General features: G+C 43.8%; 1 protein-coding gene across 1 annotated transcript in view; it reads right to left on the bottom strand.

Moving 5' to 3' along the window:
- Positions 1-548: 548 nt before the first annotated feature.
- LOC109900720 (mannosyl-oligosaccharide 1,2-alpha-mannosidase IA-like) overlaps positions 549-22987 on the bottom strand; it is a 172992-nt gene continuing 150553 nt past the window's right edge. Inside the window, exons 8-12 of the mRNA XM_020496488.2 lie at positions 17369-17484; positions 15322-15541; positions 13663-13835; positions 9515-9630; positions 549-3699 (exon numbers count right to left, since the gene is read on the bottom strand). Of these exons, the coding sequence (XP_020352077.1) occupies positions 3573-3699; positions 9515-9630; positions 13663-13835; positions 15322-15541; positions 17369-17484 (752 nt within the window). The 3' untranslated portion in view covers positions 549-3572. The remainder of the gene's footprint in view (positions 3700-9514; positions 9631-13662; positions 13836-15321; positions 15542-17368; positions 17485-22987) is intronic.

The following is a 22987-nucleotide window of genomic DNA, read 5'->3' as shown; positions in this document are numbered from 1 at the left end:
AGGGTTTCAAGCTCTGATTGATTACAAATTAATAATTTATTTTTATTCACATCTCAATCTCAACCAAAAATCAAATCAAACATCATTTAAAGTTTGATTTGATTTAGTCTTATTCTTTAACTGATCTTTTTGATTGAGATGGAGATGTGAAGCCAACATATCAATTATTAATTTGTAGGCAAACTGGAATTAAAGCCCGACTAAGTCAGTGGCACAGATGGAACTATCCAAACAGATTGTTTTTTTTTGTGCCAACCAAAGCTAACACTGAAAGGGTTTTGATACTCTTCTGCCACCTAGTGGATAATAGCTATACACACAGTTTCACTTGGAAGTGGTTTGGATCCCAATCATTACAAAATTACAGATAGAAAATGAAGCCAGGGAGGCAGTCAAATCTAAGATTGTCAATGAATTCTGAGTGTGAGAGTGAGACAGTTCTGAATTTCCTCTGATAATCACATATTGACCGTCAGACACATTTGACCTGGTCTGGAAGCACTAATATAAATGATGTCGAGGTCATTTCAGAATGAAAACACCAAAAATGCTTGATATTAAAGATTGTTTTATTCACAATAGAAGTGTAACAAATATAGTTTATGAAACATTTTGCTGCTCATTTAATATCATTTAAGCTCATAAGATTTATATAAATGTATAATGGCATATTTGCCAGAATGGAATATTTACATTTCAATAACAAACCACACACAAAAAAACAGAACAGAACAATTCCTCACAAAATTAAACTTGCATATAAACCAAAATAAACTATGTGCAATGGAATGATTATCAGCATTATTGTACCATTTACATTTGAGGTTGTTTCACAAAACCATTAACAAGAGATTCACAAATAAAAGGCATTGTAATGTGAGAGATCATCAACACAATATTCAACCACAAAGTCAATTTGAAATGAACAGCACGTCTTCTAGTCTGCAGATCTGAAACAAAGATGAAAGGAAATGGTTCATATGTCATGTGTTAGCATTTTACAGCGACTTGAAGTTTCTCAGTATCACTACGAGTAATCTCTGCTGCTCCCTAAAGCTGCAACAGTCAGGAGAACCACTTAGGCTCTCCGACAGTGCAGAGATGGTGAATGCAGCAATTTCATATCTACAGTGTATCACAGTGTATAGTGACGCTCTTCCCTGGAGCCGGAATGGCTACCGAACTGAACTAGGTAGTAGGGATGTCAGCCTACATGGATATCACAGTTTCTCTCATTAACATTGCTTCCTCCAGTAAGGTAAACCGGTATTATTATTATGTCTTAAAGAATGCTGTAGAAAGCAGAGTTTGGCTCCAGTAGTGGGCTGATATCAGCTTCTCAAACCTCTTGTCTGGTCTATCCTCTAATGTAAGAAAATGACTTCAACCATGACGAAGGCCCTTCTTCAAGACCTCTTGATCCTACCCCGTTTATTTCCCAATAAGATGTACTATGTGGACATCAGTGGCCCCTGACTGTGAAAGATGTACACTACAGAAGAACAGGACCACGAGACCTAGTTTGATACAAATCCGCTCCCCTTTAACTTTGCCTTTATGATGAGACAACAGTGGTTTGATGGGTCCTGTGGTCACCTGAAAATCAATTTCTGAGTGTCCATAAACTTCCATGTTCATAAGTGTGTTGGAGCGTGTGAGTGTGTAGTGTGTACTTCTGAATACGATATGCATGTACAGTGTGACCACTTCGATGTATTCATCATCTTGTCTTTATACAGTATTCAGCATGTATGTATGCATGTTCATATGTGAGTGTATGCCATCAGTGTAGTGGACATACAACCTTCCTTGCATCTTCTCATTGCATTTCAACACAACTAAACAACTCCTCTTTGTGCTTCCTCTTCTTCTGAACTGACTAACAGCTTCCTCTGATTGGTACCGCCAGAGCCATATATTTTAGAGAGTTGGGCAAACTACGAATTTGGAATATTTCTTATCCTAGACATTCCGTTACATATCATTATTTAAATATTCCCTATGTAACATAAATGGGGAACTAACATGGCTGCCATAGAATGTTGAGGTGTCATGTAAATGCCTCATAATGCAGGAACCTCAATGTCCCACCTCTTTAAATAGATTGCTCTGGGTACCACAACACATTGTTTCAGCATTTTGTGCTGTCCAGAAGAAAGGAACAAAAAATAAATCTCAACAAACAAATTTAGAACAACAAAAGGTCAAATAATCTTCAGTTCACATTTGATGGTACATTCATTCGATGCATTCATTACATATGATTGACTCCCAAGTTCTTGGTCTGATTCTGCCCTTGTCTCCCCCACACTGTCTCTCTCCCGTCTCCCAAATAATGCACCTAAACAACAACACAGGGCCCATTCTCTCCACAGTGCAACCAAGGTGCCTGATGCCAAACCTTCCTTCCTATGTACTATGGAATAAATTAACAGCAAAGCAACTATTTTACATCACATGGATTAATGTCTCTACCACCTGTAATAAAGGAACAAACAAACAAAACAAAGCACATGTCAACTTTGTCAATTCAAAAACAAAGGAACATGATGATGGGGGTGGGGGACTAGGCTGAATGAATTGATGACATGTTGGTAGAAGGAATTAACTCTACTGTCCACACGTTCCATACTTCAGGAGGAAGGGAACAGATAGATAGTCAACATTTCTACTTATTTAAAAACAGAGGTTGTTCTCAGTGCAGGTCTTTTCCCATCAAGGTACTTCATCTCCTTTAATACTCTATGTTGACCTGCTACACTCATCTGACTGGACTGGTGTATTACTGGTGTTCAACACCAGATGTCAGTGTGGTAGAGGAGGTGACAAAGCCATCAATCAACCATGCCATCTGAACAATGATGATACCTACCTACCGGTTTAAATGAAAAACCTTGCCATTTGCCTGAACTGCTTATTTGATAGACCATATTAGACTGAAAGGCACTAGTTAAGATTTGACTATCAAGCAGGTGAGAACCAAGCTCTGGGTCTTAAACAGAAATCCACCTAAATGGTCCATTGTTAAAGTGTGACTAAAATCATACTTACGATAAGAACAACACAAATGTGATATGTTGATTGACATTGATCTATTGTCAGTCACACCCACAAACACATACCTCAAATGGTGGAAAGAACGAAAGAAAATAAATGACAAATCTTTCTTCAAATCAGTATGGCTTTTTTTGGAGTGACGGCAAATCTTACAGCGCAGTGTCCTGTTCTCCTCACAGAGGAGGGTAGATTTACAGCACTGGGAGGGGGGAGCATGCAGACTATCTTTACAAGATGACAAGAGGAGAACTCTTGGATGAGGTGGTTCCTCCCAGTCCCCAGTAGGGGGCAGTCTGGCTCTGGAGAGGCAGGCAGCCGGTCCGGTTCCATCTGGTCTGGTCAGGTCAGGGACTCCAAAACAGGAGAGTCCAGTCTGCCATCGAAGCGGCCTGCCTGGGTGAGCTCCACCCATGGTGGGGGAGGAGTAAGAGACAGCTCCGCCCACTGCTCAGAAGGGGAGGGGGTAGAGGAGTTTGGTGGTGGGAGGGGTCAGGGGGTGATCCAGGAGGACCACTCTACTCCAGCTGGCTGGGCTTGTCTGTCATCTCCTTCCTAATGACAGGGAGGGGGTGGGCCTCGGTGTTGAACACCCAGTGCTCCAAGGGAAGATGGTCATCATCAGAGAAGAGCAGGTACAGGTATCTGAGAGAGAGAGAGAGAGAGAGAGAGAGAGAGAGAGAGAGAGAGAGAGAGAGAGAGAGAGAGAGAGAGAGAGAGAGAGAGAGAGAGAGACTCAACTTAGCTCAAACACTCATATGTGATCAACAAAACATGAGGACCTCAGACCGACCACTTATTTAAACCAACAACCTCAAGTCCTAGTTGAGTTTTGACTGATGCAATCATGGACAACATCTACTAGATGTCTGAGAGTGTCAGAGACGGTGGTGGTGGTGGGCCGGGGGTGGTCTCACGAAGACACGTCCCAAAACCAACTCAGGGAACAACCAGTTCAGGAGCTCTCCCATGCCAATATTTCCCTGCCAAGCTTGGGGAGAGCCAAGCCAACAATGCAAATCAATGAATAAATAAAAATGACAAAAGACTAAACAATTTCTGTTTCCTTTGGCAGAAAACAGCAGCTTGGTCACCGCATGCCAAAAGCTATCGCACTCGGCATTAAGTTTTTGCGAGTGAACCGGTCGCAAATCAAAAGTTGATTCCAGAACCAACGGTTGGGGGACGAGTGGAGGTGGATCTATACCCTACACGTCCTTAATCAGGTACAGAGGTGACACTTGTTGGATCCGGATTCCGCCATGCCCACCCCGAGTCCCCACGGTGACCTTGCGGACACCACTCCATGTTCAGAGAGAGAGATTCAAAGACTCAATCATGGACACTCGTGACAGTTGTGGTGCTTCACATGATGTATTGTTGTCTCTACCTTCTTGCCTTCATGCTGTTGTCTGTGCCCAATGATGTTGTACCATGTTTTGTGCTGCTGCCATGTGGTGTCGCTACCATGCTGTGTTGTCATGCGTTGCTACCATGCTGTGTTGTCATGCGTAGCTACCATGCTGTGTTGTCATGCGTTGCTACCATGCTGTGTTGTCATGCGTTGCTACCATGCTGTGTTGTCATGCGTTGCTACCATGCTGTGTTGTCATGCGTTGCTACCATGCTGTGTTGTCATGCGTTGCTACCATGCTGTGTTGTCATGCGTTGCTACCATGCTGTGTTGTCATGCGTTGCTACCATGCTGTGTTGTCATGCGTTGCTACCATGCTGTGTTGTCATGCGTTGCTACCATGCTATGTTGTTGTTTTAAGTCTCTCTTTATGTAGTGTTGTGGTGTCTCTTGTCGTGATGTGTGTTTTGTCCTATATTTATTTATTTAATTAATTGAGGCCTTTTGTCTTTGTGGGCCGTCATTGTAAATAAGAATTTGTTCTTAACTGCCTTGCCTCGTTAAATAAAGATGAAATCAAAATAAATAAAGATGGAGAATGAGACAGAGTGAGAGAGAAAGGAGAGGTGGCTCCAGATGTTACAGAGAGGGATGATTAAAGGCCGTGGGTGGGAGAGTCCAGGCACTCCTCCCAACAGTTAAACCACACCAACAAACAGCTAGGGGGAGGAACATTGAGTCCATCACAGTCAGTGAGCCCCCAGTGTTCTCAGAACTCAAGTGATTACTCAAAACTCAAAGCCCCATTGCACTACACTAGGAATGATGAATAAAAGTAAAATAACTCATTAAGTCAAAGCATAGCATCCCTCTTTAACAGTGTCTCGTGTCCTAATACTGGGAACAAAGTGAACATCGGGAGGGCTTTTGGGCCCCTTCATGTTGACAAGTGCTTAGCTTTTGATCTGGGGGAACATGTTAATGCAGTAGACCACGGCAACAAGCCCACAGCACAGTCCACCTCTCTGGGAAGGAACGGGAGGAGACAGCAAAGCAAACAGCCAGAGTCATCATTACTAATGTGACCTCACTCTAAGAGAGGAAGGAGGAGGACCCTGGCTATGAGGCAGAAAGAAATGGAGAAAGGGAGGAGAGAGAGGAGAAAGGAGAGGGGAGACAGGAAGAGAGGGTGAGAGAGGGAAAGAGAAGCAGAAACAAAATGGAGTGGAAGAAAGTAGGGAGTGAGGGAGAGCCAGTGTCTAATAGATGGATTTTGCAAGCATCAGTAAACAAGACATTTGGGGAGGCCTGGGATCTGGAGACCCTATTCGCCAAATTGCATCACTTTCCACCACCATTAAATATTACAGACGTTTGAACGGCTCTATTAAGCGGTGGGACTCACACAGCGTTTCATAGCAGCATCAGTCAGAGAGGCAGATTAGCCCAGGGGTTTGACCACAAAAGGAAAATAAACACCAACATCAAAGTGCTGCACAGTTATTAAATGCACAGGAGGGTGAAAACATATTTAACTTTTCTGTCAAGCAAGTCTCCCTCCCTCACTTAGCCTCTTATCCTTACTCTAGCCCAACCTTGAACCTGTCATCTTTTCCTCTCTCCCCGGGTCCCCCCTTTCCATCTCTCTCTTCATCTTCCTACCCCTCTTTCCCTTTCTTTCTCTCCCTCTCTCCTGCATGCAGCTTGTTGTTATCTCACTGAGTCATGGTGACGTGGCTGTGGCTACCGTACCTAGCCCCGGGGCAGAGCAGGACACAGAGCCCATGACCTCTCTATAAGGTCACACCAGAGTGTTGTGACAAGGTTCCAAAAAGAGGGGAGCAAAACAACACCACTGACCCTCAATAGAAACAAAACAACACCACTGACCCTCAATAGAAACAAAACAACACCACTGACCCTCAATAGAAACAAAACAACAGCACTGACCCTCAATAGAAACAAAACAACACCACTGACCCTCAATAGAAACAGAACAACACCACTGACCCTCAATAGAAACAAAACAACACCACTGACCCTCAATAGAAACAAAACAACACCACTGACCCTCAATAGAAACAAAACAACACCACTGACCCTCAATAGAAACAGAACAACACCACTGACCCTAAATAGAAACAAAACAACACCACTGACCCTCAATAGAAACAAAACAACACCACTGACCCTCAATAGAAACAAAACAACACCATTGACACTCAATATAAACAAAACAACACCACTGATCCTCAATAGAAACAAAACAATACCACTGACCCTCAATAGAAACAAAATACCACCACTGACCCGCAATAGAAACAAAACAACACCACTGACCCGCAATAGAAACAAAAACACCACTGACCCGCAATAGAAACAAAAGAACACCACTGACCCTCAATAGAAACAAAACAACACCACTGACCCTCAATAGAAACAAAACAACACCACTGACCCTAAATAGCAACAAAACAACACCACTGACCCTCAATAGAAACAAAACAACACCACTGACCCTAAATAGAAACAAAACAACACCACTGACCCTCAATAGAAACAAAACAACACCATTGACACTCAATATAAACAAAACAACACCACTGATCCTCAATAGAAACAAAACAATACCACTGACCCTCAATAGAAACAAAATATCACCACTGACCCGCAATAGAAACAAAACAATACCACTGACCCTCAATAGAAACAAAATACCACCACTGACCCGCAATAGAAACAAAACAACACCACTGACCCGCAATAGAAACAAAAACACCACTGACCCGCAATAGAAACAAAAGAACACCACTGACCCTCAATAGAAACAAAACAACACCACTGACCCTCAATAGAAACAACAGCACTGACCCTCAATAGAAACAAAACAACACCACTGACCCTCAATAGAAACAAAACAACACCACTGACCCTCAATAGAAACAAAACAACACCACTGACCCTCAATAGAAACAGAACAACACCACTGACCCTAAATAGAAACAAAACAACACCACCGACCCTCAATAGAAACAAAACAACTGACCCTCAATAGAAACAAAACAACACCACTGACCCTCAATAGAAACAAAACAACACCACTGACCCTCAATAGAAACAAAACAACACCACTGACACTCAATATAAACAAAACAACACCACTGATCCTCAATAGAAACAAAACAATACCACTGACCCTCAATAGAAACAAAATACCACCACTGACCCACAATAGAAACAAAACAACACCACTGACCCTCAATAGAAACAAAACAATACTACTGACCCTCAATAGAAACAAAATACCACCACTGACCCGCAATAGAAACAAAAACACTACTGACCCGCAATAGAAACAAAACAACACCACTGACCCGCAATAGAAACAAAACACCACCACTGACTCGCAATAGAAACAAAACAACACCACTGATCCTCAATAGAAACAAAACAACACCACTGACCCGCAATAGAAACAAAACAACACCACTGACCCGCAATAGAAACAAAACACCACCACTGACCCGCAATAGAAACAAAACACCACTGACCCGCAATAGAAACAAAACACCACTGATCCTCAATAGAAACAAAACAACACCAATGACACTTAACAGAACCCATAGAGAGGGGGGTTAATGCTCTCTCAGACCAAGATTAGACTGTAAAAAAGACAGAGATCCATCTATACACCATTCTATAGTCCATCTACTCCTCGGGCATTCTGCTCTTATCAATGGTGAAAGTGGAGAGGAGACAGAGAGAAATTGAATTGAGAGGGGGGGGTATAATGGGCTCAGTAAAAGCGCTCTGTCTGTCTGCCTGCCTGCCGCCGCCGCCTCCTCTTATCTATCTCTGTATGTGACTGCTGCTATCTCTGAGAAGACTGCTGAGGTCCCTGTAGTCCACAGCACACTGCCTGCCTGTCTGTCTGAGCCGGCCGTGACAATACAATACACCCAGGACGTCAGTAGTTTCTCCTCAGAGGCCCGCAGGCACAGCACAGACAGAGGTAGAGTACTCAGTGGGGGAAGGACATTATTCTACTTCTGATCTGTTTTGAAGTGTTCAAACAAACTGAATGTCAGGAATACAACATAAAGAGACGTCTGTTTTTCAAGGTGTGATGAAATTCTAGAGCAGATCTTAGATGTCATGAAACGGTGTGGGTGTCAAACTCATCCACACACGATAAGATGAAGATAACTGTCTAGTTGGCATGATGGGGAGGAATATTCATGACCCCACCTGTCCGATTATATTTAAGAAAATCGAATACTGTAGTTATTCAAGGGTATGTTCTGGGGGAGGATGTAGGATAACAAAATCATGCCAACAAACCTGATGTATTTTTATCTAATGGACTAACAATCGCACCTAACTTTTTTCCCCCTCTTACTAGCTCGGACTATGCTGATAGCTACTTTATTGAGGAAAACTGTACTTACTTCAAATCAAATCAAAGTTTATTTGTCACATGTGCCAAATACAACAGGTGTAGACCTTACAGTGAAATTCTTACTTACAAGCCCTTAACCAACAATGCAGTTTTAGAAAAATAAGTCATGAAAGTATTTACTAAAATGAACTGAAATAGTAAAAAAGGAAGAAAATAGAAAAGTAACAAATAATTAAAGTGCTGCAGTAAAATAACAGTAACGAGGCTATATACAGGGGTGACTGGTACAGAGTCAATATGCGGGGGTACAGTTAGTCGAGGTAATTGAGGTAATATGTACATGTAGGTAGAGGTAGTGACTAAGCATAGCTAATAAAAAGAGAGTAGCAGCAGCTAAAAGATTTGGGTTGGGGGGGAGACACTGTAAATAGTCTGGGTAGCCATTTGATTAGCTGTTCAGGAGTCTTATGGCTTGGGGATAGAAGTTGTTAGTTAAGAAGCCTTTTGGACCTAGACTTGGCGCTCCGGTACCGCTGTGATATGTGGGTCTTCCACCCAGCCATCTTAAGATGAATGCACTAACTGTAAGTCACTCTGGATAAGAGCATCTGCTAAATGACTCAAATGTAAAGGCAAGGTGAAAGTTGTAATGCTCGGTATCCAGATGCCTCTATGCAGAATGACAGTGTGTGACTAGAGGGTCTTACTTGAGTGTCTCGGCCAGGTAGAAGCTCTGCTGGACGTCATCATGGTTGGGGCTGGAGGCGTAGACGTCCCGCACTCCACTGTAGCCCCCCTCCACACGACAGTGCTTCTCTAGAGCCTGAGAGACACAGAGAGAACAGACAGTAGACGGGGGACAAGAACGTGATAGTGGAGGGAGAAGTGTTGAGCTGACTCTGTTCTTATGTCAGTGTGTTGGAGATGTATGCACGGTGCTAGCTAGTTGCTGAGTAGGCACATTTCAATTCAGTGTGGCTGCTCTGTCTGGGGGTAGGGGGGAAGAGGAGAGGAGAGGAGAGGAGAGGAGAGGAGAGGAGAGGAGAGGAGAGGAGAGGAGAGGAGAGGAGAGGAGAGGAGAGGAGAGGAGAGGAGAGGAGAGGAGAGGAGAGGAGAGGAGAGGAGAGGAGAGGAGAGGAGGCTGCCTTAGGCACAATGACTCAGGGAGAAAACAGGGCTGATGAGGAAGGGGCTGGGGCTGTAGCGCTCACACATCCAGTCTGGCAGAACAAGGTTGAGGTACAATATCTGCAGGCAGGTAGAGAGGCAGGCTGATTTATGGCTAACACAAGGCCCATCATAGGTAATCTCATGTCATTAGTGGATACAATTACACAGCTCTGGGATCTGGGCAATCAGCATTGCCACTGTTTTGTTGCAGCATGGCAATGATACAGCAGACAGGGGAGAGTGACAGAGAGAGAGAGGGAGAGCAAAAGAAAGAGCAAGAGAGAGAAAGGAAGAGTCTCAGAGGTTTTGGAGACTCCTGCACTCAGAACTAGCCATGAGTAGACCTGAATGAGTCTACAGCTCACAGTGATCAGGGGTCTATTGGAATGCCTTTTCACTGTGATTTCAAGGGAAGTCTCTTCTCAGTGGAGGTTAAGAAGGGACAGAGTGACACAAACATGACAGGAAGGACTGTGGTGAGATAGTTATGATGTATGATGGGTACTGTAGTTTAGGCTTGGGTGGTACACCGTATATCGGGGTATTTGTAAATAGCCATGGCATGATTTTTTTAAATACCAGGCAATTTTCAATACATTTGAAATAAATGCAGTCATCTCGTGCAATGCGTTAGGAGATAAAGCAGATGGCGTTATTACTTTGTTCCCCAACACCGTCGAGTCAGTCGCGTGTTTGTTTGTAAACAGCACAACAGGAGAAAGCGGGAGCAGGTGAGTCCAGCTGTGCATTGTTTTAAATTAAACAGTGTTTTTTTGCTTCAATAGAGTGATCAAGGATGTGCAACTATAGTTTTCCGACACAGGAATTACATTAGAGCAACACATTCGATATAAAATAACTTCATTTTCATCAGATGACAATAGAAGCGCAACACTATTTGGCGAGAAGCCACACAAGAAAATAAGCTTACAATGAAAAAGCAAGGTCATTTTAGAAAAAACAATGCATGGGCATCATATTTCAACTGTTCAGGCCTATCACAGAAAGAATGTAGCCAGCTACATTTCCTAATGTTTTGTTTAAGTTAATCTTGCATTTTAACAAAGAAAAATAGGCTGGCTACACTGAGAAAAGTACTGGAGAAAAGAAGCTCCACATCAGTGGGAGCGCTGTCTGCTGATAAAATGTCCGTTAGTGAATTCTCATCCGAGTTCAGAAGTGCAACTGAAGCACAAATGAGTCTGAAACCGAGCAGAAATTACAATGAGAAGCCTTTTAGATACAGTGCCTTGCGAAAGTATTCGGCCCCCTTGAACTTTGCGACCTTTTGCCACATTTCAGGCTTCAAACATAAAGATATAAAACTGTATTTTTTTGTGAAGAATCAACAACAAGTGGGACACAATCATGAAGTGGAACGACATTTATTGGATATTTCAAACTTTTTTAACAAATCAAAAACTGAAAAATTGGGCGTGCAAAATTATTCAGCCCCTTTACTTTCAGTGCAGCAAACTCTCTCCAGAAGTTCAGTGAGGATCTCTGAATGATCCAATGTTGACCTAAATGACTAATGATGATAAATACAATCCACCTGTGTGTAATCAAGTCTCCGTATAAATGCACCTGCACTGTGATAGTCTCAGAGGTCCGTTAAAAGCGCAGAGAGCATCATGAAGAACAAGGAACACACCAGGCAGGTCCGAGATACTGTTGTGAAGAAGTTTAGAGCCGGATTTGGATACAAAAAGATTTCCCAAGCTTTAAACATCCCAAGGAGCACTGTGCAAGCGATAATATTGAAATGGAAGGAGTATCAGACCACTGCAAATCTACCAAGATCTGGCCGTCCCTCTAAACTTTCAGCTCATACAAGGAGAAGACTGATCAGAGATGCAGCCAAGAGGCCCATGATCACTCTGGATGAACTGCAGAGATCTACGTTCAACGTTCAAGGGGGTCGAATATTTTCGCAAGGCACTGTATGTGTTTACAAAACGCAGCAAGATATTTCTTATATACGTTTTATATTTTTTTTCCTGAGTGAAAAACGCAGAATTGTGTGTTAACACAAAGCCTAGTTTAACTTGACATCTAAGTAAGTGCCTCAATTAATAAGATGATGGGGCGTCATATCGTCTCAGCTTTCTGACATGTTTGAGAAGTCAAAGCCTTTTGGATGAGTTCCACTGTTCTTTTGCCCATCTTAAATGTCTCTTTTTATTGGCCAGTTTGTCTTTGAAGGTCAGCATCCCGGAGTCGCCTCTTCACTGTTGACGTGGAGAATGGTGTTTTGCGGGTACAATTCTTTTTTTACCCCCTTTTCTCCCCAATTTCGTGGTATCCAATTGTTAGTAGTTCCTATCTAGTTCCTATCTCCTGTACGGGCTCGGGAGAGACGAAGGTCGAAAGCCAAGCATCCTCCGAAACACAACCCAACCAAGCCGCACTGCTTCTTAACACAGCGCGCATCCAACCCGGAAGCCAGCCGCATCAATGTGTCTGAGGAAACACCGTGCACCTGGCAACCTGGTTAGCGTGCACTGCGCCCGGCCCGCCACAGGAGTCGCTAGTGCGCGATGAGACAAGGATATCTCTACCGGCCAAACCCTCCCTAACCTGGACGACGCTAGGCCAATTGTGCGTCGCCCCATGGACCTCCCGGTCGCGGCCGGCTGCGACAGAGCCTGGGTGCGAACCCAGAGTCTCTGGTGGCACAGCTGGCACTGCGATGCAGTGCCCTAGACCACTGCTCCACCCGGGAGGCCCTTTGCGGGTACTATTTAATGAAGCTGCCAGTTGAGGACTTGTGAGGCATCTGCTTCTCAAACTAGACACTCTAAAGTACTTGTCCTCTTGCTCAGTTGTGCACCGGGGCCTCCCACTCCTCTTTCTATTCTGGTTAGAGACAGTTTGAGCTGCTCTGTGAAGTAGTACAGTAGTACACAGCGTTGTACGAGATTTTCAGTTTCTTGGCAATTTCTCTTATGGCCTTCATTTCCTTCATTTCTCAGATCAAGAATAGACTGACTGAGTTTCAGAAGAAAGTCCTTTGTTTCTGGACATTTTGAGTCTGTAATCGAACGTACAAATGCTGATGCTCCAGATACTCAACTAGTCTAAAGAAGGCCAGTTTTATTGCTTCTTTAATCAGAACAAAAGCTTTCAGCTGTGCTAACCTAATTGCAAAAATAGTTTTCTAATCATCAATTAGACTTTTAAAATGATAAACTTGGATTAGCTAACACAACGTGCCATTGGAACACAGGAGTGACGGTTGCTGATAATGGGCCTTTGTACGCCTATGTCGATATTCCATAAAAAAAGCTGCCGTTTCCAGCTACATTAGTCATTTACAACATTAACAATGTCTACACTGTATTTCTGATCAATTTGATGTTATTTTAACGGACAAAGAAAAGTGCTTTTCTTTCAAAAACAAGGACATTTCTAAGTGACCCCAAACTTTTAAACGGTAGTGTATAACTTTATGATCTGGACGGACTATCTTTGCAATTTGTTTATTTTTGTTTGCATATTTAGCTAGAAGCCGCTATGCAAATTCACGATTACCTGTGCTAATTTTGTTAGCATTTTGGTAATAGACGGCCCAATGGCGACCACTTGTGTACTAAGCCGATAATATAGTAAGTCCCGGTGTAAGAGAAGGACGGTATGACGATATGAAAATCGGGATACTGCCCAACCCTACTGTAGTTCTCACCTGCACGGCCTCCCAGCCCCACTCCCTGTACTTAGGGTCGTGGGTGAACCTCCACATGTACATGTAGGTCTCTATGACCTCTGGCCTCAGGATGAAGTACTTCTCGTTCTGCCGCGTGGCGATGGCCTCCACGCCTCCGTCAAACCTGAACGCCTCTGGGCCCAGCTTCAGGGCTATGACATGGGAACAAAGGAAGAAGACAACATGTCAACAAAAAACCCAGCTCTAGGGGAAAGTAAAGGACACAGAATGTCAAGAGAACCAAAAAAACTCAACTTCAGTTCCTGGATGGAGCATGAACCCATGACGACATTTCACAGCCAAGAGACCAGATTATGAGTAAGGCAAAGTTCAAAAGGTAAAGGGAGTTCGTCATGTGATTTTGTGTGAATTAAGAGTTTAGCAATATTGTTATTTCCTGTAATCCCTGTTTGATGAGAACTAGCACCTATGCACACAGCAGGCAGTGGCTCAGCGGGGGTAGGGGGAGAGGATGGAGGTGGGTTGGAGGTTGAATGGGGGCACAGGGGTGCTGTGGAGTTAGGCAGGGCCAGGGGATTACGCTGCTTCATAGAACCGTATTTTAATCTAATCTAGTGATGTCCTCAGCCAGTTCTGTTGATAGTAAATATATAGATAGTTAGATGGATAGATAGTTTGTAGTGATGGAGGATTTTTTTTTATAGTTGCATATCGGCATATAATCTTTTACGATATAGCGTATCGTTTTGACAATATTGCAATATTATTTTTGCACTAGTTTGCTGTACCTGCACCAAAACCCCCAGTATTTTCCCTTCATAGCTTGTTCTCCATCTTCTTTTGAAATCAAAATTCACTTTCTCATAGCTCTCTTGTCCTTCTGCACCAAACACATGGTGAGCAATATGTTTGGAACATCAAATCACAATACATATAGTATCGGTACGTAAGTATCGTGATATTATTGTATTGTGAGGTCCCTGGCAATTCCCAGCCCTAATAGATTTCCTGATGGTCAATCCGGACCAGAGGAAGTGAGAGAGGAGAGACCCTCTGACTCAGACTAACCTGGCTGGCACTATGCTCTGTCTACCCAGCAGCCCTTCTGGCCTCAGAGAGAAACCAGGCTCAACAGCTCCTGAAGAGAAGTGAGTGAGTGAGTGAGTGAGTGAGTGAGTGTGAGAGAGAGAGTGATTGAGAGACAGTGAGTGTGCTGTTGTTGACACCCACACCTCCTTTTGTAGAGGATTCAGAACTAATATGGTCTCACCTGGGAGGGAGAGAGTTTTAGACTAAAAAAGGTAAGGCCTTCAGAGAGTAATGCCAGGTACTATGATCTTGCAGAGCGGAGCTACAGTATTAGGTTTCTATGATTGAAACAATATCTAAAGGAGGTATATGAAATAGAGAGACACTTTACAGAGAAGGGGTATGCAACTCTGGTTCTGAAGGGCTGCAGTGTGTACAGGATTTAGTTCCAGCCCAGCATTAACTCACCTGATTCAACTAATCACAGCCTAATCTGAAGATTAGCTGGACTAGTTGAATCAGGTGTGTTCAAGCAGAATACAAACAAAAGCCTGTACACACTTGGGCCCCGTTGCCTACCACTGCTGTGTAGAGGGAGACACGGAGACTGATGTTCCCCAGACGACGGGGTCAGTCAGTCAGACTCACTGGTGCGGGCGTAGGACTCGTGGCAGGTGCGGGCAATCTCTGAGGCCTGCTCCATCTGGTGACCCGTCTTGTCCTCGGGCGCTCCGTCCGCCCCCAGGGCGATCATGCCCCCGGCGAAGCACGTCAGGTGACCCATCTTGTGCTCCAGCAGGCCGCCCTTCCACTCAGCGATGTACGTCAGTCCCCCGCTGGACTTCCTCATCAGACTGGTCTCAATGGCCTGGAGGACAATGACAAGAACGGAAGACAGATGAGCACTCTATCCACTCCCAGTCCCAGACGAGAGCCATTTCCCTGCAAATGGAGTAGAACCTTACGGAACATGAATAACTACAGCCCAAATAGCATCGTTAAGCTTGATGAAGCTGCTTTTGCAGGAAAACTAGGGGACCTGGTCACCAGCCACTGTTATCTATTTTCTGGGGCGGCGTGGACTCAAAGTTCCTATTTGTCCCTGACATTTACACATACACACAAGGTCACTTTACCCAGATATATTCTCAAATGGCGGGCGTGTCCCACCCACAGCGAGACATGACACCAGGTGTCATTCAGAACAAAGGGTGGCCCCTCTCCCCCACTAGCCACACAGCAGGTGTCCAATACGGTACCATCCCATGACTGACAGATAAAACATAGTTATTACAGAAATAATGGGCCATTATTGATGTAGAAAGAGATATAAACCTACCTTTTAACATAGGGAATAAATAACCGCAGCTAAGACGAGTCGACGGCATGCTGAAACGCTACACTATTACAGGTGCATTCTCTGATATGCCTAATTGATCACCACGTCATTTGGCACATTTCTTTTCATATTCATTGGGTTTGCTTTTCTCCTGCTGGGGGAAGACCTAAGAAAAATAAATATGGCAACTCTCCTGAAAGTAATGACATTTCCAAAAGATGATTCAGATCTGTGCTTTTGCAGTGACACATCAATCAAATGGGCCGTGTATATAGGCGGCTGGGCTTCATACGCCACGATCCGCCTCAGAAAACCAGCTGATTAATATTCCCCTAAACTGGCTATTTCATTTCCTTTGGTCTCTTTAAAGGCAGCCTATATTCTGTTTAGTAACAGCAAGCCTGACAGACAAATAGACCTGGGCTGGGCCAGAACAGGAGCAGATAGACACAGGCAGACAGCAGCGCATCTTGTTCAGCTTCTCTTCTCATTGGGGGGGACAAAGTGACAAAGAGACACAGAGAGAGAGAGAATGTAGGCCAGGCCGGCACTGAGGCGAGGATGCCAAGGAACCATTAATAAGAGAACAGTCTGTCCTAACCGCCTGCCTCTCAACATGCCTCACAGTCTGCCTGACCCAAATAGAGGATGGCATGGCGTGGCCATGGGGACCCTCTCGCTGTGGGTGACCTGTTTGTGGTGATGGCAGGCAGGCGGACGGGCGGGCGGACGGGCGGGTAGATACGCAGGTGTGGTGGGGAAACGAGGCTGTCTGGGAGGGGACTTGAGGAGGGAGGGTAATATCCTGGAGCAGTCCGGGTCCTTGTGGACCTCTGCACAGAGAGAAACATCTTTATCTCCCACAGGACAGGCTGCTTGGCTCTAATGAAACAGAGAATTGGGCTAGCAGCAGTCAGAGCCCATCTCACCAGACAGAGCTCTGAGTCTGGCTGCCCCCCATCCACTGACAGCCTTCAACCCTACTTGAACTATCTCCTGTGGAGTGCAGTTTGTACTCCACACTCAGAAATAGACAACTCCTACCTGGCGTAGCATGCTTCAAATTCAGACTCCAACCCATACTTTTATTGATTTCTGACTCTGACTGTTCACAGTAATGGAAGAAATGTAACTGTTGTTGACACACAGACAAGCGCTTTCAATCGAGGTCGAAAGAGCCTCTTGACAAGGTATAGTCAGTGCTTCAGATAGTGCTGGTACTGTAGCCATTAATCTCAGTAAGACAGGAGAAAAGCTGAGTAGAGAAGACAAGAGGAGAGGAGCGGAGGGGGAGTAGAAAGCAGGGGGGAGAGGAGAGTAAAAAAGAGTGTAGGCTTGGTTTCTGGAGGGGTTTACCTGCAGAGCTTCGTAGTAGAGCTTCTTGCCCTCCTCGTCTGTCTTGTCCGACATCAGCCAGGCCTTGAGGAGGTACTCATAGAAGCTGTCTCCCAGGCCGCCCACTGACACATGATCTACAGGACAGACACAAAACAAAAGAGTAGAGGATCACGCTGGGGTCTGGCTAATAGACCTACTCTCATCCAGTTAGTACCCCCCCACCTCCTTCCTTCCCTTCCCTCCCTCCTTCCTTCCTTCCTTCCTTCTTCCTCCTGTGGCCTGCTTCACCTCAGGATGATGTATGGCCCAATGATGCTGGCCATAATCTCACCACCCTCGAGGTTGATTACACAGGAAGGTGACCCCTAAATGCCTGCTCAGCCTCAACGATAGAGGGACGTGTCTGGCATAGGCCAGGTCGAGGGGACAGAGACGGGAATGGGGACAAAACCCAACAAAGCTACAACAGTAATGTGATTAGACTCCTTTAATGGCTGATGTATTGAAGATGTATGCAGAGGAGAGATTGTCCCTCTGATGAGTTTATCAGCTCCCCCAGGCATGTCCCTGTCACTGTGTGTGTGTGTGTGTGTGTGTGTGTGTGTGTGTGTGTGTGTGTGTGTGTGTGTGTGTGTGTGTGTGTGTGTGTTTGTGTACACCTGTGAGCATGTGTAAAAGAGGGAGAACGTGAATGTGTGCACATCTGTCTGTGACTGATGTAGTCTGTGCATTTATATGACAGATAATGTGTGTGTGTGTGTGTATCGAGCAATACCACAACGTGACAAAAAGACCGAGGGTCTGTGCACACAGAGACATTCAGTGCGGTGAGGGGCTGTGCTTTGTGCTGCGCCCGGTGATGGTGTTGTACTCTCCTGTCCACTTCACCACTTCACTATCTGAGGAATGAGTCTCCTGGGTCTGGGAGAGAGCCCCAGCCAAGCCACTCTGTTTGTCATATTGATTGTCATGCCCCTCATACATATGTATATGTCATTAACAGCCACAGAGTTGTTTGGGAGATGGAGATTCGTCTCCAGCAGGAATAAAGGCGACAGGACAGAGCACCAGAGGTAGGGGTTTAGAATGTTGCCGTAGGCCTTAAAGGGGCTGTACTTTATGGCTGACTGGGGTCGTTTTGGACCTGTCTGACTCCATGCCATAAGGGTAAACAGGTCAGAGAGGGAACACAAGGTCAAGGATCTGATCATGGCCCTATCTGATGACAATACACACTAACATACAAAATATGAGTGGGAGAGGCTGTGGACATGGATAACAGGTTGATTGTGTGTGTCTGACTGAGGTTGCTGGGAGAGACATGGTGGTGGCAGGTCCTCTCCAGGCTACAGACTGACACCTCTGTGTAGGTGACTTGGGGACGTTATCACATCATGAGTATGAGGTGTGTGTGGTAGCTTGTGTGTGTGTGTGTGTGTGTGTGTGTGTGATGTGAGTAAGTGTGCATCACCTGGTAGATGGCTAGTGATGGCTATTCAACAGTCTGATGGTCTGGTAATAAAATCTGTATAATAGTCCAAACACCTGGTAATAGAAGCTATTCAACAGTCTGATGGTGATAGAAGTTGTTCAACAGTCTGATGGTCTGGTAATAGAAGCTGTTCAAAAGTCTGATGGTAATAGAAGCTGTTCAACAGTCTGATGGTGATAGAAGCTGTTCAACAGTCTGATGGTCTGGTAATAGAAGCTGTTCAACAGTCTGATGGTCTGGTAATAGAAGCTGTTCAACAGTCTGATGGTAATAGAAGCTGTTCAACAGGTTGATGGTAATAGAAGCTGTTCAACAGTCTGATGGTAATAGAAGCTGTTCAACAGGTTGATGGTAATAGAAGCTGTTCAACAGTCTGATGGTCTGGTAATAGAAGCTGTTCAACAGGTTGATGGTAATAGAAGCTGTTCAACAGTCTGATGGTCTGGTAATAGAAGCTGTTCAACAGGTTGATGGTAATAGAAGCTGTTCAACAGTCTGATGGTCTGGTAATAGAAGCTGTTCAACAGTCTGATGGTCTGGTAATAGAAGCTGTTCAACAGTCTGATGGTAATAGAAGCTGTTCAACAGTCTGATGGTCTGGTAATAGAAGCTGTTCAACAGTCTGAGGGTAATAGAAGCTGTTCAACAGTCTGATGGTCTGGTAATAGAAGCTGTTCAACAGGTTGATGGTAATAGAAGCTGTTCAACAGGTTGATGGTAATTGAAGCTATTCAACATTCTGATGGTCTGGTAATAGAAGCTGTTCAACAGTCTGATGGTGATAGAAGCTGTTCAACAGTCTGATGGTGATAGAAGCTGTTCAACAGTCTGATGGTCTGGTAATAGAAGCTGTTCAACAGTCTGATGGTAATAGAAGCTGTTCAACAGTCTGATGGTGATAGAAGCTGTTCAACAGTCTGATGGTCTGGTAATAGAAGCTGTTCAACAGTCTGATGGTAATAGAAACTGTTCAACAGTCTGATGGTAATAGAAGCTGTTCAACAGTCTGATGGTGATAGAAGCTGTTCAACAGTCTGATGGTCTGGTAATAGAAGCTGTTCAACAGTCTGATGGTAATAGAAGCTGTTCAACAGTCTGATGGTAATAGAAGCTGTTCAACAGTCTGATGGTAATAGAAGCTGTACAACAGTCTGATGGTAATAGAAGCTGTACAACAGTCTGATGGTCTGGTGATAGAAGCTGTTCAACAGTCTGATGGTCTAGTGATAGAAGCTGTTCAACAGTCTGATGGTCTGGTAATAGAAGCTGTTCAACAGTCTGATGGTAATAGAAGCTATTCAACATTATGATGGTCTGGTAATAGAAGCTGTTCAACATTCTGATGGCAATAGAAGCCATTCAACAATCTGATGGTAATAGAAGCTGTTCAACAGTCTGATGGTAATAGAAGCTGTTCAACAGTCTGATGGTAATAGAAGCTATTCAACATTATGATGGTCTGGTAATAGAAGCTGTTCAACAGTCTGATGGTAATATAAGCTATTCAACATTCTGATGGCAATAGAAGCTATTCAACAATCTGATGGTAATAGAAGCTGTTCAACAGTCTGATGGTAATAGAAGCTGTTCAACAGGTTGATGGTAATAGAAGCTATTCAACATTCTGATGGTCTGGTAATAGAAGCTGTTCAACAGTCTGATGGTGATAGAAGCTGTTCAACAGTCTGATGGTGATAGAAGCTGTTCAACAGTCTGATGGTCTGGTAATAGAAGCTGTTCAACAGTCTGATGGTAATAGAAGCTGTTCAACAGTCTGATGGTCTGGTAATAGAAGCTGTTCAACAGGTTGATGGTAATAGAAGCTGTTCAACAGGTTGATGGTAATAGAAGCTATTCAACATTCTGATGGTCTGGTAATAGAAGCTGTTCAACAGTCTGATGGTGATAGAAGCTGTTCAACAGTCTGATGGTGATAGAAGCTGTTCAACAGTCTGATGGTCTGGTAATAGAAGCTGTTCAACAGTCTGATGGTAATAGAAGCTGTTCAACAGTCTGATGGTGATAGAAGCTGTTCAACAGTCTGATGGTCTGGTAATAGAAGCTGTTCAACAGTCTGATGGTAATAGAAACTGTTCAACAGTCTGATGGTAATAGAAGCTGTTCAACAGTCTGATGGTGATAGAAGCTGTTCAACAGTCTGATGGTCTGGTAATAGAAGCTGTTCAACAGTCTGATGGTAATAGAAGCTGTTCAACAGTCTGATGGTAATAGAAGCTGTTCAACAGTCTGATGGTAATAGAAGCTGTACAACAGTCTGATGGTAATAGAAGCTATTCAACATTATGATGGTCTGGTAATAGAAGCTGTTCAACAGGTTGATGGTAATAGAAGCTATTCAACATTCTGATGGTCTGGTAACAGAAGCTGTTCAACAGTCTGATGGTAATATAAACTGTTCAACAGTCTGATGGTAATAGAAGCTGTTCAACAGTCTGATGGTAATAGAAGCTGTTCAACAGTCTGATGGTAATAGAAGCTGTTCAACAGTCTGATGGTAATAGAAGCTGTACAACAGTCTGATGGTAATAGAAGCTGTACAACAGTCTGATGGTCTGGTGATAGAAGCTGTTCAACAGTCTGATGGTCTAGTGATAGAAGCTGTTCAACAGTCTGATGGTCTGGTAATAGAAGCTGTTCAACAGTCTGATGGTAATAGAAGCTATTCAACATTATGATGGTCTGGTAATAGAAGCTGTTCAACATTCTGATGGCAATAGAAGCCATTCAACAATCTGATGGTAATAGAAGCTGTTCAACAGTCTGATGGTAATAGAAGCTGTTCAACAGTCTGATGGTGATAGAAGCTGTTCAACAGTCTGATGGTCTGGTAATAGAAGCTGTTCAACAGTCTGATGGTAATAGAAACTGTTCAACAGTCTGATGGTAATAGAAGCTGTTCAACAGTCTGATGGTGATAGAAGCTGTTCAACAGTCTGATGGTCTGGTAATAGAAGCTGTTCAACAGTCTGATGGTAATAGAAGCTGTTCAACAGTCTGATGGTAATAGAAGCTGTTCAACAGTCTGATGGTAATAGAAGCTGTACAACAGTCTGATGGTAATAGAAGCTGTACAACAGTCTGATGGTCTGGTGATAGAAGCTGTTCAACAGTCTGATGGTCTAGTGATAGAAGCTGTTCAACAGTCTGATGGTAATAGAAGCTGTCCAACAGTCTGATGGTAATAGAAGTTGTTCAACAGTCTGATGGTGATAGAAGCTGTTCAACAGTCTGATGGTCTGGTAATAGAAGCTGTTCAACAGTCTGATGGTAATAGAAACTGTTCAACAGTCTGATGGTAATAGAAGCTGTTCAACAGTCTGATGGTGATAGAAGCTGTTCAACAGTCTGATGGTCTGGTAATAGAAGCTGTTCAACAGTCTGATGGTAATAGAAGCTGTTCAACAGTCTGATGGTAATAGAAGCTGTTCAACAGTCTGATGGTAATAGAAGCTGTACAACAGTCTGATGGTAATAGAATCTATTCAACATTATGATGGTCTGGTAATAGAAGCTGTTCAACAGGTTGATGGTAATAGAAGCTATTCAACATTCTGATGGTCTGGTAACAGAAGCTGTTCAACAGTCTGATGGTAATATAAACTGTTCAACAGTCTGATGGTAATAGAAGCTGTTCAACAGTCTGATGGTAATAGAAGCTGTTCAACAGTCTGATGGTAATAGAAGCTGTTCAACAGTCTGATGGTAATAGAAGCTGTACAACAGTCTGATGGTAATAGAAGCTGTACAACAGTCTGATGGTCTGGTGATAGAAGCTGTTCAACAGTCTGATGGTCTAGTGATAGAAGCTGTTCAACAGTCTGATGGTCTGGTAATAGAAGCTGTTCAACAGTCTGATGGTAATAGAAGCTATTCAACATTATGATGGTCTGGTAATAGAAGCTGTTCAACATTCTGATGGCAATAGAAGCCATTCAACAATCTGATGGTAATAGAAGCTGTTCAACAGTCTGATGGTAATAGAAGTTGTTCAACCGTCTGATGGTAATAGAAGCTGTTCAACAGTCTGATGGTCTGGTGATAGAAGCTGTTCAACAGTCTGATGGTAATAGAAGCTGTCCAACAGTCTGATGGTAATAGAAGTTGTTCAACAGTCTGATGGTAAT

The sequence above is a fragment of the Oncorhynchus kisutch genome, linkage group LG12 (genome assembly GCF_002021735.2).
Source record: "Oncorhynchus kisutch isolate 150728-3 linkage group LG12, Okis_V2, whole genome shotgun sequence".
In the NCBI taxonomy this organism is placed as follows: domain Eukaryota; kingdom Metazoa; phylum Chordata; class Actinopteri; order Salmoniformes; family Salmonidae; genus Oncorhynchus; species Oncorhynchus kisutch.
The sequence above is the reverse complement of the archived record's forward strand: the minus strand, read 5'-3'. Positions and strand labels throughout refer to the sequence as shown.